Source organism: Babylonia areolata, chromosome 33 (assembly GCF_041734735.1).
Source record: "Babylonia areolata isolate BAREFJ2019XMU chromosome 33, ASM4173473v1, whole genome shotgun sequence".
Lineage (NCBI taxonomy): Eukaryota > Metazoa > Mollusca > Gastropoda > Neogastropoda > Buccinidae > Babylonia > Babylonia areolata.
The window spans coordinates 2,043,286-2,060,128 of record NC_134908.1 but is presented as its reverse complement, the minus strand read 5'-3'; the positions used below and the strand labels follow the sequence as shown (position 1 = coordinate 2,060,128).

Here is a 16,843-nt window from a genome sequence, read left to right as displayed (position 1 = left end):
ATGCATCAAAACTCCCCCATAAATTAACACACATTCACACACACACACACACACACTAATAAACATGCTTTTGCATAATCTCTCTTTCATGCACACACACACACACACAAAACACACACACACACACACACACACTGGCCCATTCTGGATACCAAAGTACTGTTCAAGAGTGCATACATTGTACATGTAGCTCGCAAAAATCCACATACCTGCTCATATCTCTCACACCATCTCTCTCTTAGGCTATGCCTAAAATCTTAATCCTTGAATAAGAAACGTTTTGAGTTCTGAGTTCTGAGTTCTCTCTCTCTCTCAGAAGGAAAGCAACTTAGTGTAAAACTTCCAGCAAGCTTGTTAGAAACATTGCTTTTCTACGGGTTTATCTTAAGCAAGCACACACGAACTACATCTACAAAATGAAATAAAATGAAAAACCACCACCTGTCACACACACACACACACACACACACACACACACGTGCGCACAGACGCACACTCACACACAGATACACATATTTGTATGTATATGTATGTGCCGAAAACTATGTGATCTGTTGCAATCACAAGCACTTTCAATATCCATTGGCAAATTCAAATCAAGGTATTCAAGACAATCAAAAAGAATATCCGTAGGCAAATTCAGGATATTCACGACAATGAAATAAGAGGGTGAAGTCCGTATGCTGTGTCCAAAATAATACAGGGGGGAAAAAAAACCCAACCAAAAACCACAATAGAAAAAGACACTCCTCACTTGCACTTGCACATTTGCACTTCACGTTTGTAGTTTTTTTTAGGTGAAGAAGACGCACGTTTCCAGCCCTTCTTTCCACACAACTCACACTGCCTTCCACAAGTAAACACTGGGCAGAAAAATGAACAACAAAAACAAAAAAAGACACAATAAAAAGGGGGGGAAAAAAAACATACACAAACAAAAGCTAACCAAATCAAGCCATATCTTGCATAAGACATTGTCACTTCTGAGTGTAACCCGTGCATTGCTATATTACGTCTTTGTGCACCGGATGATGTGTTAGAAAAAAAAAAAAAAAAGAAGAAAAAAGAAGACGATATATTTGATGCGGGCATACATGTACAAAAGCTTAGAGAAATAACAACAACAACAACAAAACCTACAGCCTCTGGGATCAGGCCTGGCTGTGTGTGTGTGTGTGTCTGGGGGTGTACAACAATTTGAGGGTTCCCAGATGTGACCGCACAAAATTCAACACTTTCTCCAGAACAGACTGAAAACGGTCCACACCAAAGTTCAACTTATTAAAAAAAAATTTTTTTAAGTTGTCTCCTACAGCACTGATGAAACGGGTCTGTGGAAATCCTGCTATTGATGCTCAATTTTTTTCACTTTTCGTTCGTTTATTACGTAAATGATGGTCAAGGGTTTTATTACTTCCAAAACTTCTCAAAGTCCTGAAAGGCAAAACTGTTTTTTCCCCAAGACATTTGTTGTCCTGGAAATTCTTTTCTACCTTTTTCCCCCAAGACTGCTGCCACCCTGCCAATGGTCAGATCCCTTTTCAGAGATTTTTCCTGCCCTGGAGGTGGCTCTTGCCCTTCCCCAAGGCATTTCAAGCCCTGAAAATGGTTCTCTCTCTTTCTCTCTTTTCTCTCTCCTTTTCTTCCAAAGACTTTTCCAACCCAAGAAAGCTTTCCCTTTCTAAAGACTTTTCCAGACCCAAGAAAGCTTTCCCTTTCCCAAGACCTTTCCAACCCAAGAAAGCTTTCTCCTTTCCCAAAGACCTTTCCAACCCAAGAAAGCTTTCCCCTTTCCCAAAGACATTTCCAACCCAAGAAAGCTTTCCCCTTTCCCAAAGACCTTTCCAACCCAAGAAAGCTTCCCCCTTTCCTAAAGACCTTTCCAACCCAAGAAAGCTTTCCCTTTCCCCAAGACTTTTCCAGACCCAAGAAAGCTTTCCCCTCTCCTAAAGACCTTTCCAACCCAAGAAAGCTTTCCCTTTCTAAAGACTTTTCCAGACCCAAGAAAGCTTTCGCTTTGCCAAAGACTTTTCCAGACCCAAGAAAGCTTTCCCTTTCCTAAAGACTTTTCCAGACCCAAGAAAGCTTTCCCTTTCCCAAAGACATTTCCAACCCAAGAAAGCTTTCCCTTTCCAACCCAAGAAAGCTTTCCCTTTCCAACCCAAGAAAGATTTCCCTTTCCAAAAGACTTTTCTAACCCAAGAAAGCTTTCCCTTTCTGAAAGACCTTTCCGACCCAAGAAAGCTTTCCCTTTCCAAAAGACCTGTCCAACCCAAGAAAGCTTTCTCTTTCCAAAGACCTTTCCAACCCAAGAAAGCTTTCCCTTTCCAACCCAAGAAAGCTTTCCCTTTGCAACCCAAGAAAGATTTCCTTTTCCAAAAGACTTTTCTAACCCAAGAAAGCTTTCCCTTTCCCAAAGACCTTTCCAACCCAAGAAAGCTTTCCCTTTCCCAAGACCTTTCCAACCCAAGAAAGCTTTCCCTTTCCCAAGACCTTTCCAACCCAAGAAAGCTTTCCCTTTCCAAAAGACTTTTCCAACCCAAGAAAGCTTTCCCTTTCCCCAAAGACTTTTCCTGCCCAGGAATGAGTTCTTTCCCTTTTCCCAAAGACTTTTCCAGCCCTAATCACGGTTTTCTCCCTTTCCCCAAGCTGTTTCCAGACTTCCAAGGCTCAATGGTGTAACCAGTCCTGCTGCACGTTCCACACTCCCACTGCTGGAACGTCCTTACCCATCATGCTAACACACACACACACACACACGCACACACACAATTTCCACTGATACAAATCCTGTCCTTCCAATACCACCTTGGGGACCAGCACAAACCAAGTTCACATCATCACAAAGGCCGAGGCCCACCCAGTCTACAGACAGCTACACATTTCTAACAGAAAATAAAATCCCACACAAAATTAATCAAGTTTTCAAAACATCCACTTTTGTCAAAAAAACAAAAAAAAAAAAAGAAAAAGTTTTTGCAACAACAAAAGATATTTCTAGAGAAAGTAAAGAAACAAAAACTCCCCACCCCTCAAAAAACAGAAAAGAAAAAAAAAGAAGATCTGATACGATGAAAGAAAGCAGAGAGATACAGACAGAAAGGGAGAACAGCGGAGGACAGACAGTGCGAGGGACACAGCTGACGAATGAAAAGAAAAACAGAGTAAAACAAGACACAGGAAAGACTTCACTGCGGACGACAAGTTTTCTTCCTTGCTTTTCCCCACAGACGGCCCATTTGTAAGGGTTTGGAAAAAAATTTACAAAAAATACAAAATACAGAGTAAGAAAATGAAACTTTCAGAACTGGTTTATTACGTGTTGAGCTATTACATATATATATATATATATAAAAAAAAATCAAATTTCTCATCTTATTTTCACAGTTTTGCCACATGTAGAAAATACTGCCAATTTTTCACCCAGAATCACCATACTCATGCTCACTTTCTGCATTAAATTCGCTTTCTTCTTCGTCATCATCCACCTCTTCAATGTCCGACCCTTCAGTTTGTAGCATTTCAAGTACTTTGGCAACCCTTAAACATTGCTGTCACTGCCTTGTTCGCTTCACAACATTTTGAGAAGAGCCCACTTTGCTAACAAGCTGGCACGCAAGCAGACGACCATCTGACACCCAGACTAAGTGCCTGGCATTTTGAATGGCTGGAACTTTATGTTATAGATGTATTCACAAAACTGCCCCTTCCTATCTCTGCGGCTGCCTTCACCTCTACACTCCATCTCGCCCACTACGATCAGCTTCGGATCCACTCTGTTTACGCATACCCAGATTCAAACACTCGACTGTTGGCCGCCGTTCTTTCTCTGTCTCTGGACCTTGCAATTGGAATGAACTTCCTCTTTCGCTTCGTCAAGTCTCCACACTCAGCTCTTTCAAGTCTGGCCTTAAAACCCACCTCTTCCCAAAATAGCCTCCCTTGCCTGCCTCTTCCTTGTCTTTAGTTTCTACAGTTTTAGAGTTATGCATGCGTGTGAATGACTGGTGTGAAAGCGCTTTGATTTGTCTCTGCACAAGATCCAGCGCTATATAAATACCATTATTATTATTATTATTATTATCATCATTATTATTATTAACTGACCTGAACAAGCACCAGTGACTGCAGATGCAGATACTACTTTTTTTTTTTTGCAAGAAAAATTTAACATTTCCAAGCTGAAGTTTAAAGTTGAGGTATGGTGAGGGGGGTGGGGCTTAACACTGATGTAACATTTCCAAGCTGAAGTTTGAAGTTGAGGTATGGTGAGGGGGGTGGGGCTTAACACTGATGTAACATTTCCAAGCTGAAGTTTGAAGCTGAGGTATGGTGAGGGGGGTGGGGCTTAACACTGATGCTGTAATTTTACAAATGGGTTTTTGCCCTCAGTTAGTGTTCGCTGTTTGTAAGGAATGGAAAGGGCTTTGGTGTAAATGTCAGCATTTGGAAAACCTTACATGAAATTTCAAAATGTCAGGACCTGCCAGGAGCCTACAAACCCTGCCAGACTAGCAGGAAAATGAGAGAGAGAGAGGGGGAGAGAGAGGGAGAGGGAGAGAGAGAGAAGGAGAAAGAGAGAGCGATAGGGAGAGAGAATCAATCACAACAACAACGAAAATCACCAAATGTCCATCGGAAAAGAAAAAAAAAAAAAGTAATCATCACCAAAAAAATGAGAGAAAAAAAAACCAAAAGCAAAGAAAAAAAAACAAACAAACACCAAACCCACCCTGCACATAACAGGACAAGTCACAGGAAGATGACACTCTCTCTAAATCATCCATCCAAACCAATTAACCAAGCACCCTATCAACCAAGCACTGTGTTTCCTTCACTCTTGCACTGCACAACACTACACTGCTCCATCCACACGGCCATTCTGAAGGGGGAAGTCATGGGGGGGTATGGCTGGGACAGAGGGGGGCTGACCTCCCGCACTCTGCTTCCGGACGTCAAACACCTGTTGGATGGCCTTCTTGAAGCACAGGAAGTTGTAGTCTATCAACCCTGCACACACACACACACACACACACCACATCAAACACTTGTTGTATGGCCTTCTTGAAGCACATTTCACAGAATGCATTTTGCTTTCCCTGGAACATCAATCTTCAAAATCCACATGCCATAGCGATCTTTCTCCTCCATTTCAGAATAAGATCGTGCTAAAAAATAATAATAATAAAAAAAAAAAAAAAAAATGGAAACCGCGGCTGCCTGAGCCAAAACTGTGCTTTGCAGTCCTCCATTCCTCCGAAATTAGCGGACCTGCAGACCATTCTGATGCCTGTAAAGCACGTGCTCCCGTAGATGAGCACAGACACTCACACACCATGTACATATTCTATTATTCTAAGAATTTTGTCCTGTCACACACACACACACACACACAAAGGGGTGTGGAGGGGTACAAAGCAAACAAACACAGGAAGGGCGGATGGGATCTGACCACACACACACACACACACACACACACACACACACGCTCTCTCTCCATCTCTCAAGCCCTGTACCTTGCCGCTCAAAGCTGTCCTCACGGAGGACACAGACGAGGGCCAGGTGTCTGTTCACCTCCCTCATGTACAGCACGTTGTTGGTGTTCAGCTTGATGATGGACGACGAGTTCCCGTCAAACGCCACGTCGTCCTTCCCCCTGTGTCACACACACACACACAGAGTTAACAGTTCAGTTTCAGTTCAGTTTCAGTAGCTCAAGGAGGCGTCACTGCGTTCGGACAAATCCATATACGCTACACCACATCTGCCAAGCTGATGCCTGACCAGCAGCATAACCCAACACGCTTAGTCAGGCCTTGAGAAAAAAAAAGTAAATAAATAATAGATAAATACATAAAAAAAAGAACTACTACTAATAATAATAATATGTATAAGGCGCAAAAACTTGATGAAGTCAACTGTAAGCGTACAAAAAATAAAAAAATAAAAAAATAAAAATAAAATAAATAATAATAAAATAAATAAATAAATAAATAACACACACACACACAGAGTTAACACATTATCCTCCTTCCCCCTGTCATAATGAAAATGACAACATATTTTATCATCTATACAACCAGAAGGCTCAAAGCATATTACAGGAAGACACATCAGCTTGACGAAGAACGAGGCGTTGCCGTCAAACACATCATTCTTTCCCCTGTGTCACACACACACACACAGTTAACACACTGTAATTGTCGTCCTTCCCAATGTCGTAATAAAAATAACAACACATTTTGTCATTTATACTGTGCTTTTCCCTTATAACCAGGAGGCTCAAAGCTCGTTAGAAGAAGGCACATCAGCTTGATGATGGACGAGGAGTTGCAGTCAAACAACTCATCATTTTTCACCGTCACACACATACACATAATACAGAGTTTTTTCTGTACATATTATAATCAAATCAAATTATGGTGCTTAGAGCTTCGCTGACCACTAAGGCCATCTCAAGGCTATTGCCATATTTGCATCTTCTTCGAGTCAAGGGTAAAAAAAAAAGGTACAATAAAAATTAGTCACCACTTAAAGCTTTTCATTCAAAGTTTAAAAAAAAACCTTCCAATGTTAAAAACCTTCAAATCTGATTAATGCCTTTTTCAACTTTGCACCTCTCAAACGTTAAATATATATATAGCAAACTGATAAATGCTTTTTCAAATGTGCGCCTCTGCACTGTCTGTCAGTAATATATATCGCTAATCATGCTATTCCAATGTGCACCAAATAAAAAGTCCTGTTGCGAAACATCTTAGAGAGAGAGCAAGGGAGAAAGTGTGTGATTGTGTGTGTGTGTGTGTGTGTGTGTGTGTGTGTGAGAGAGAGAGAGAGAGAGAGAGAGAGACAGAGAGAGACAGAGAGATTGTGTGCATGTGTGTGTGGGGGCGTATGTGTGTGCGTAAGGGAGGATGGGGAAGGAGGGTGTTCACTGCAGACTCTAGATTTTGTCCTATATCATCACATAATCATTCAGTATAGGCTCTACATAGGGCAGGAACTGGTTGGGAAAAAAAAAACCCAACAAACACCATGTACATATTCTATTATTCTAAGAATTCTGCCCTGTCACACACACACACACACACACACACACACAGGGGTGTGGAGGGGTACAAAGCAAACAGACAAACACACACACACACACACACACACACACACACACACACACACACACAGGGGTGTGGAGGGGTACAAAGCAAACAGACAAACACACGTAGGGCGGATGGGATCTGACAAGCGCTTCAAATGCCAAACAAATGTTATCAGCTTTTGAGGGGTAGGGGGCTTGGGTCAGGGAAGGGGTGCGGGGGAGGGTGGGGTGGAGTGGGGGGGGGGGGGGGGTGGGAAAGGGTGTGTGGAGGAGTTGGAAAGGGGGTGGGGGGGGGGGAGTGGCAAGGCTTTTGTTTTCTGAAGGCAGGGCAAGTGTTTATCACACGATCTGATCAGGATCAGTGACTGTCTTTAGGCTGGATAGAGAGATGGGGGGGAGGGAGGGCCAGGAGAAGGAGAGAGAGAGAGAGAAGGGGAGAGGGAGGAAGAGATGGAGGGAGGGAGGTAGAGAGACAGACAGACATACACACACACATCAACATTACTGATTAGTAGCAATGAGATCCACTGAAATTTTTTTGTTTTTTTTTCAATCAGCAGCAAATAAACTGTCCCTGTTCAGAAAGTTATTCTTTGTTTCGAAATCAGTACATTTTTTTTTTTTTTTTTAGTTTACCACAGTCCACTATTGTGGACTGACATTGTCATTTACTATTGCCTTTCCTCATAAATCAGCCATTCTACATCATCACCATCATAACCATCAGTTATCGCAATTCCAGTCGTCATAATGATTATACTGACTTACCACCACGCCTGCATCAACATCATGGTCAGTATTGTTGCAATAATAATTTATACCATTTATAAAAAGGGCAGGTAAAAAAAAAAAAGAAGAAAAAAAGCAGTATGTATAAAGGGAAGACCAACAGCACAAACGTTACCTGCAGGTCAATACCATTTCGACACTGTCGTAAGAAAACACACCCACTGTTACCATTATCATTACCATTATCATCATTATCACATTGATATCATCATCATTATAATCATTATTAATCACACACAATTACTGTTGCTGAGTTCTTATCATAACACTGTTGTTGTAATAATAATAATAATACCTCACCGTTCTAATAAATTTCTTTTTGTTATTACCACTTCTAATAAGCACTATACGATTCAACAAAATCATAATCATCATAATTAAAAAATCTTTATCAACCATCATGCTCAGTAACGCTTAAATACTGTCAGAAACCACACTGTTAATCCAATGTTAATGCAGTAAAATCCCACAGACTTTTTTATGTGGTTAGTTCGATCGCATACGACACATACAAACACTGACTTGAACTTCCACACACCAACCAAATTTCAATCAGTTTCCTAAAACATGCAGGTTTAACGCCCAAACCCCAAGTCAGGCTGATCTCTCCAAGGAGGAGCACCACCCAAAGAAAACGTGGGGAAAGGGATGATCACCTTGCTAACACCACTACACGGGCACTGCCAGAATGTCATGTCCAGGCTTTTTTAGGAGATGATAAAGCATTCCGCATTCTGTGCAGTGGGTGAGGTGGGAGGACCTTCTTCTCCTTCTTCTGCGTTCACTCGTATGCACACGAGTGGGCTTTTACGTGTATGACCGTTTTTACCCCGCCGTGTAGGCAGCCATACTCCGTTTTCGGGGGTGTGCATGCTGGGTATCTTCTTGTTTCCATAACCCACCGAACGCTGACATGGATTACAGGATCTTTAACGTGCGTATTTGATGTTCTGCTTGCATATACACACGAAGGGGGTTCAGGCACTAAGCAGGTCTGCACATGTTGACCTGGGAGATCGTAAAAATCTCCACCCTTTACCCACCAGGCGCCGTCACCGCGATTCGAACCCGGGACCCTCAGATTGACAGTCCAACGCTTTAACCACTCGGCTATTGCGCCCGTCCGTGGGAGGACCGTTTCCTAAGACCTGCTCAGCACAGCCCACCCATCCACACCAATGAGGCGTCACTCACTCACCCATAGATGCTGGACATGTCGATGACGACGTCAATCATGTCGCAGCACAGCTCATAGCACTGCATGTCCACAGGGGAGCTGTCCGTGGCGATGTAGATCTTGCTCATCACATCGAACAGGAACGCTTTCTCTATACCAGAGTTCTGCCGCAAGGGGGAGAGAAATAAAGAAAGAACGAATAAATAATGATGCTTCTTCAGTTTGGTTTAGAGGTCAGTCATCAGAAAAGCACAGATAAATAAATGATTACCTTGGATCAGCCACGAGCCATGTCTCTTTCAAACACCCACAAGCATTCTGTCTCTCTCTCACACACACACACACATCTCTCACACAAACATACAATATTACATACACACATGCTCATACAAACATACAAATGAATACCAACTCACAAAAGGTTTGATCCAACTATCATCAAACCTTCTGAGCTTTCAATTGCAACTGGTTTGTTTTTCGGGGTTTTTTTAAATCTCAGAGACAATGAATATGCCCTTGGATCAACTGTTGGCCGTATCACTTTGAAGCGCACACACACACACACTCTCTCACACACATACACACACACTCTCACTCTCACATACATGCACTACACACACACACACACAACCGGCCCACCCCCCCACCCCCCACACACCCCTACAGAAATCCAAACTGATCCCTCCACCCACTCACAGAAATGAGAATGTTCAGAAGATTCTCCAGGGTAGGTAGCTGAGGTATCAACTTCTGCACCACCTTGCTGAACGCCTCAAAGATGGAGTGGTCGTATATACTGGTTAGATGAAAACTGCAACATGAGGAAAGCATAATATATTATCAATCAATATATGTATATATATAATAACATGAAATAAAGTTCTGCTGCAGAAACTGTGTGGTTGTAGGGGTGGAGGTTGGTGTGGTGTGGTGTGGTGTGGTGTGGTCATGCATTCCTTCGTCCGGAGAGAGTTAAGGAAGAATAAACGAAATTAGAACAGTGTAATGGTGTGGAGAATACTCATCAGGTCCACCGCATGGGGAAGAAATCTTGGTGCGAGGTAACAGGTACCTGGAGCAGACTCGTCCTCAGAAAGAAAAGATCTGAGCACATCACTCCTCTTTTGCAACATCTCCACTGGCTCCCTGTCTCACACCGAATAAAGTACAAGATCAGCACTCTATGTCATAGATGCATTCACAAAACTGCCGCTTCCTATCTCTGCGGCTGCCTTCACCTCTATACTCGCTCACTACGATCGGCTTCCCAGATTCAAACACTCGACTGTTGGCTGCCGTTCTTTCTCTGTCTCTGGACCTTGCGATTGGAATGAACTTCCTCTTTCGCTTTGTCAAGTCTCCACACTCAGCTCTTTTTAAGTCTGGCCTTAAAAACCATCTCTTCCCAAAATAGCCTCCCTTGCCTGCCCTTCCTTGTCTTTAGTTTCTACAGTTTTAGAGTTATGCATGCATGTGAATGACTGGTGCGAAAGCGCTTTGATTTGTCTCTGCACAAGATTCAGCGCTATATAAATATTATTATTATTATTATTATTATTAACGAGTGAAGGTCACCACCCACCTGAGATGGACGCTCTCCAGCCCCGCCTCCACCAGGTCGTCAGTGGACCTCTGGTGGATGTCCCTCTGGGTTTCCATCTTGTTGTCGTCAGACAGGCCGTCCACCTTGTGGATGAACACCTCAAACTTGATGTTGGGGTTGATCTTGTACGCCCGCGTCACCGCCATCTGCAGCCGCGTCAACGCTTCGATGTAGTCGTCCTGGTGGGAGAGAAAGAAAGTTTGTTGGGTTTTTTTTTTTTGCTATCCCATCATCTATACCATTTCAATGACATTACTCCCACATCGCTCATTCCAAGTCCCCTCCATACACAGCCACACCTGTCTGTCCCAGCGTCGGCAGCCCACAGGGAACTATACGATGTTAGGTGGCCAGGAGGCCACACACCAGAGGAGACCCTGCACTGCTGCCGAGTCATTTCAGTGGTGTTCAGTAATGCCTGTTCTGATGTAACGTACTTCAGACACCACCCACCAAACCCCCTCACTGACGACAATAATGGCACGACAGCACCTACTAGGCCCCTACTGTTGACAATAATGGCTTAATCGCACAAGCAGACAGAAGAAAGTTTTGTTTCAGCTGTAAAATTACAACAAAAAATCAATAAAAAATATAAACATTGAAAAACAAAAATGTCAGCAAGAATGTCAGATCGGTTTGGGGGCAGAATTACTCTTTACAAGAATCATCCATCATTATTATTATGTTCGTGGCGTTATTTGTTTTCTGAACTTTTCTGTGTGTGCACATGCGTGCCTACAGTTTTATGGTTTCTGTGCATACATACATGTCAAAATTCAGGGCTTACCTGAGCATCTATGACGAAGATGAGGGCATACATACATGTCAAAATTCAGGGCTTACCTGAGCATCTATGACGAAGATGAGGGCATACATACATGTCAAAATTCAGGGCTTACCTGAGCATCTATGATGAAGATGAGGGCATACATACATGTCAAAATTCAGGGCTTACCTGAGCATCTATGATGAAGATGAGGGCACACATACATGTCAAAATTCAGGGCTTACCTGAGGATCTATGACGAAGATGAGGGCATACATACATGTCAAAATTCAGGGCTTACCTGAGGATCTATGACGAAGATGAGGGCACACATACATGTCAAAATTCAGCGCTTACCCGAGCATCTATGATGAAGATGAGGGCACACATACATGTCAAAATTCAGCGCTTACCTGAGCATCTATGACGAAGATGAGGGCACACATACATGTCAAAATTCAGCGCTTACCTGAGCATCTATGATGAAGATGAGGGCACACATACATGTCAAAATTCAGCGCTTACCTGAGCATCTATGACGAAGATGAGGGCATACATACATGTCAAAATTCAGGGCTTACCTGAGCATCTATGACGAAGATGAGGGCATACATACATGTCAAAATTCAGGGCTTACCTGAGCATCTATGACGAAGATGAGGGCACCGCAGCCACCAAAGATCATGTCGGAGTCGAAGGTTGGGTCAAAAAAGTCGATCTGACCGGGGATGTCCCACACTTGGAACTGGACGAAGGAACTGTTGGAGATATCTGGAAAGAAGTCATCTTCTGCAGAACACTGCTGGGTGCTGTTTGATAAGGTGTTGTACTGTACTGTACTGCAGTGTTTTGTATTATATTGTACTGCTTTTGTATTGTATTGTATGCATGATATTGTATTGTATACGTGTATGTATGATATTGTATTGTATTATTCTTTTTGTCACAACAGATTTCTCTGTGTGAAATTCGGGCTACTCTTCCCAGGGAGAGCGCATCGCCATCCTTTTTTTTTTTTTTTTTTAACAATTTTTCCTGCCTGCAAATTTTATTTGTTTTTCCTATCAAAGTGGATTTTGCTACAGAATTTTGCCAGGAACAACCCTTTAGTTGCTGTGGGTTCTTTTACATGCACTAAGTGCATGCTGCACATGGGACCTTGGTTTATCGTCTCATCCAAATTACTAGCATCCAGACCACCATTCAAGGTCTTGTTGAGGGGGAGAAAATACTGGTGACTATGGGATTTGAACCAGTGCACTCAGATTCTCTTGTATCCTTGGCGACATGCTACCTTTAGGCCAACACTCCACAAAGTAGTGCCACCTTTTTTTCCCTATCAAAGCGGATTTTTCTACACAGCTTGGACAGAGACGACATTCTGTTGCCGTGGATGATTTTACGTGTGCTATATATATATGGTAGTCAGTCGTGTCCGACTATGACCATCAGAACAGCAGAGGAGGCAACTGCTGTCCCGACTGTCTGGGCTAGAATTTGATTATAGTGGAGAGTCTTGCCCAAGTACATCCCCACTCTCTTGGTCAAGAGGGTTTTTAGGACAGTCGGCGCTGGGATGGTTCCCAAGGGCCAACTAGCCCACAAGGCTGCAGCACTGACAGCCAGTGCAATTTTGCCTCCTAGTTTGAGAGTCATAGTCCTTCACAAAAAGACTAAGCTGTAAATGGTTTCCCATTGACTGGGGAAACCACTGATAATATGTGCGCTAGTTGCATGCTGAATACAGGACTTTGGTTTATTGTCTGAATGTATTATAACTTGAAGAAAGAAACAAAAAAATCTGTATATTCAACACTACTGAGCTATATATTTTCCTTTAGAGCTTTCTTGTTTCCAGTGTAACTGTGCAGAAATGATCTCACACACATCATTAGAAATAATTATTCCAGTCTGACAGGAAATACACTTTGCTTCCTTTTCCTGTGTGCAGCACTTCCACACACGCTCACGGACATGCATGCACACTCACCATCTTTGACACGCTCACGGACATGCATGCACACTCACCATCTTTGACACGCTCACGGACATGCACGCACACTCACCATCTTTGACAATCTTGTTGGTGCTCTCCAGGAAAAGCGTTTCGTTGGGGGACACTTTGTGAAACACCACTTTCTGGATAGAAGACTTGCCACTTCTGCACATCAAATCAAAATCAAAATCAAATTGATTCAGCACATCAAACATCAATGCCCAGTGTCACACTGTGACATTATTTCAGGGGAGCATGCAAACAAGACACTGTTAACAAGGAAACAAATGAGATTTTCCTCTGTACATTTTGAAATGATTCAAACGTCAATTATAATCAGTTCATCTTCCTAACAATACTGCAACAGAAAATCTTGCTATCGTCTTAACTCTACAGATAAGATACCTGCAGATGTTCATAACTTTCAGAACTTTATCAGGGAATCCACTGCTACAAGTACAACTGAGAGAAACACAAACAAAAATGAGGAAGTACTGATTAATCAAAACGGTGACCACCGCTGACCTGCGTAGACCCATCAGCAGAATGCGGGGTTGGTCATCCGGGCTGGGCACGCTCTGTTCAGACTCCCCGTCGTCAGGTCCATAACCAAACCCTTTGGGGAACGATCCCGCCACTGCCAGTCCGCCCCCAGCATCGTCACCGTAGGACTGTCGCAACACACAATCATAGATCAAGATCTGTTCTGCTTGGAACGCATACATTTGTAGAGTGTTACTCTAAATCAATATACAGGCCAAAATTTAAGATGAATTATTATTAAGATGCCTGTTCAAAAGTTCTATTAAATGTTAGTTAAGTTGTTAAGTTCAATATTATCTGTAATTTGAGCATAAATGATACTTAAATAATAAACATCTCTGCATATCTGTATAAAATCCAAACCATTTCAGGAATTTGATAAAAACCACATAAATGCTGACAGGTTTGAAATTTCTTAATAACTGGAGTGATGGCCTAGAGGTAATATGTCTGCCTAGGAAGCGAGAGAATCTGAGCACGCTGGTTCGAATCATGGCTCAGCTGCCAATATTTTCTCCTCCTCCACTAGACCTTGAGTGGTGGTTTGGACGCTAGTCATTCGGATGAGACGATAAACCGAGGTCCCATGTTCAACATGCACTTAGCGCAAGTAAAAGAACCCACGGCAACAAAAGGGTTGTTCCTGGCAAAATTCTGTAGAAAAATCCACTTCGATAGGAAAAACAAATAAAACTGCATGCAGGAAAAAATAAAAAAAATAGGTGGCGTTGTAGTGTAGTGATGCGCTCTCCCTGGGGAGAGCAGCCCGAATTTCACACACAGAAATCTGTTGTGATAAAAAGAAGTACTAATACAAATACAAAATTTAGGGGGAAAAGGCTGTAATTTGCAAAAGCTTGTTTACCGGTTTTTTTCTCCCTTAACTATCAAATTAATAGTCACTGGGCTGTGTTTGCAAGATTGCTCCAGGTCTGTTGGTTGTACCCCACTATCTGGTGTAATAAACTGTCACTGTCTTTTGCACAAAAGCTTTGCTGATGGCACTCATCTCTACTGATCTGCTTTTAATTACTGATAAAACATAACAACTGATAATGCACATGTGCAACTGGGTGTAAATGATGAAAAGACTGAACTGCTGCTTGCCTGCCACAGGAAAGTTTTAAACCACAACAAAAATGTACTTGATAAACTTCAAAGAGTTCAGAACAATGCTGCTCGACTTATTTTCTGATATTCCAAATCTGAACATGTAAATCACTCAGGAGTGACTCTCAGAGGACTCTCTTCCACTCTTTTCAATGGCTACCCATCTCAGAAAGAACTGAATTCAAGGTTACTGCTCTGACATTGTCTGTCCTCCAAAGCTCTGGTCCTCACTACCTCTTGGACCCCCTTCAGTGAAAATTCCCACTGGTCACCTTCAATCTGCTTCTGATATCACTTACCGGTTTCCAGGTTAGTATTCATTATTTTTTCAGGTCCTCTCAAGGTGGAACAAAGTGCCAGAAAAATTGCAACATTCTGTCTGGAGTGCATTCTGGCACATGTTTTTCTCTGGCTCTGTGTGTGTGGTTTGGGGGATATGGAAGGGGGTAAGGGGGAATGGTGAAATGTAATGCACTTTGACAGTATTTCTGAAAGAAAAAAAAAGCTACATTAATGTCTAATTATCATTGTTGTTTGAGTGACTGATGTCGTGGGAAATCTATTCATAACACTCACTGTGGGTATGAAACTGAAACAATAAATATACACTAAATAATTAATACATTATCGATTATGATTATCAAAATAGGGGAAGAATGACATTGAAAATAAAATACAAAATCACCATTATGCAGTCACAAAGCAAACCATGGAATCATATTCATACATATTTTCGTCGAAAGATTTTACCTTTCTTTTATTTTCGGACCAGTGTCAAGTGAAACCCCCCAAACAGTGCCCCAAGCAACATCGTTCATCGTAAGCTCCGTAATCTAGTTATCTACTTCTGCAAAACTGAGGAAAATATCATAAAAATAGAAAACCCGACCGTCTAATAGTTAAGTCAAGTCAAGTCAAATCACAGTGCATACCATTTCGTTTGTTCTCTGCTTCTCCTTCGGACGCCGTTCACTGACTGATGTACAGTCAGCTGAAATAAACCGAAAGACGTTGCAAAAATTCAAGACCCAAGACAAATCACGTGAAACTGAATGATCCCTGATAAGATACACACAACAGAAAATGTCTTCAATAGACCGTAAATCCTTCTGTTTCACACTTCGATGATATGAACTTTAAAAAACGCTAAATAGCTACAGCTTCACTGATTTATAACTGTCACAGCACGCGTTAAAAGAGCAGAGATGAACGAAGACTGAAGGCGAAAGGAAGAAGGTATAAGTTTTCCGCCATATTTGTGTGAGGAAGTCATGTGATCAAACAAGTGATTTTTGTTCTCCCATTTGTACAATAAAAACACAAATCATCAAATTTATTTCTTTTAATGGCATGCAAATTCTAATTCATATAGTAGAACTGTGAGCAGGTAACAATTTGTTGCAATGAGATAAAGGTGAAAGGTTAATTTTGATTACCTCAGCAGACGAAAATGAACGTCTACGTTAACTACCATTTAAGGCGTCGGAAATGTAACACACAACACAGCCATTTGAGAATACGGTATTTCAGAGTACGATATTTCACGAAATAATGTTCCCTTGCTACCTAATTCTGTCAACGATTAATTGATTCAAAAGCAAAAAAGAAAAAGAAATGCTGATGCGCAATCAGCGATGTAAACCGAAACCAAACATGCTACGGCATGGAGAAAAGCCATTCCACCAGTTTGAACTGTGAGACTATGAAAAATTAATAACGCCATAATTGTAAATTGATACCTTCCATGCTTCTCTCTCTCT

The 16,843-nt window shown here is 42.0% G+C and overlaps 1 protein-coding gene across 2 annotated transcripts; it reads right to left on the bottom strand.

The window, feature by feature from the left end:
- Positions 1-1,042: 1,042 nt before the first annotated feature.
- Positions 1,043-16,327, bottom strand: LOC143276944 (ras-related GTP-binding protein C-like). Of its 2 annotated transcripts, XM_076581618.1 has the most exons (10): positions 16,016-16,327; positions 13,956-14,101; positions 13,501-13,595; positions 12,072-12,205; positions 10,645-10,844; positions 9,759-9,873; positions 9,084-9,226; positions 8,001-8,024; positions 5,517-5,656; positions 1,043-5,010 (listed from the first exon to the last, which is right to left on the bottom strand). In XM_076581618.1, exons 1-10 carry the CDS (start codon positions 16,016-16,018, stop codon positions 4,856-4,858), a joined length of 1,155 nt encoding a protein of 384 aa, XP_076437733.1. In that variant the 5' UTR covers positions 16,019-16,327; the 3' UTR covers positions 1,043-4,855. The 2 variants fall into 2 exon arrangements, with proteins under 2 accessions (XP_076437733.1, XP_076437734.1); XM_076581619.1 differs by lacking the exon at positions 8,001-8,024.
- Between the last annotated feature and the right edge of the window lie 516 nt (positions 16,328-16,843).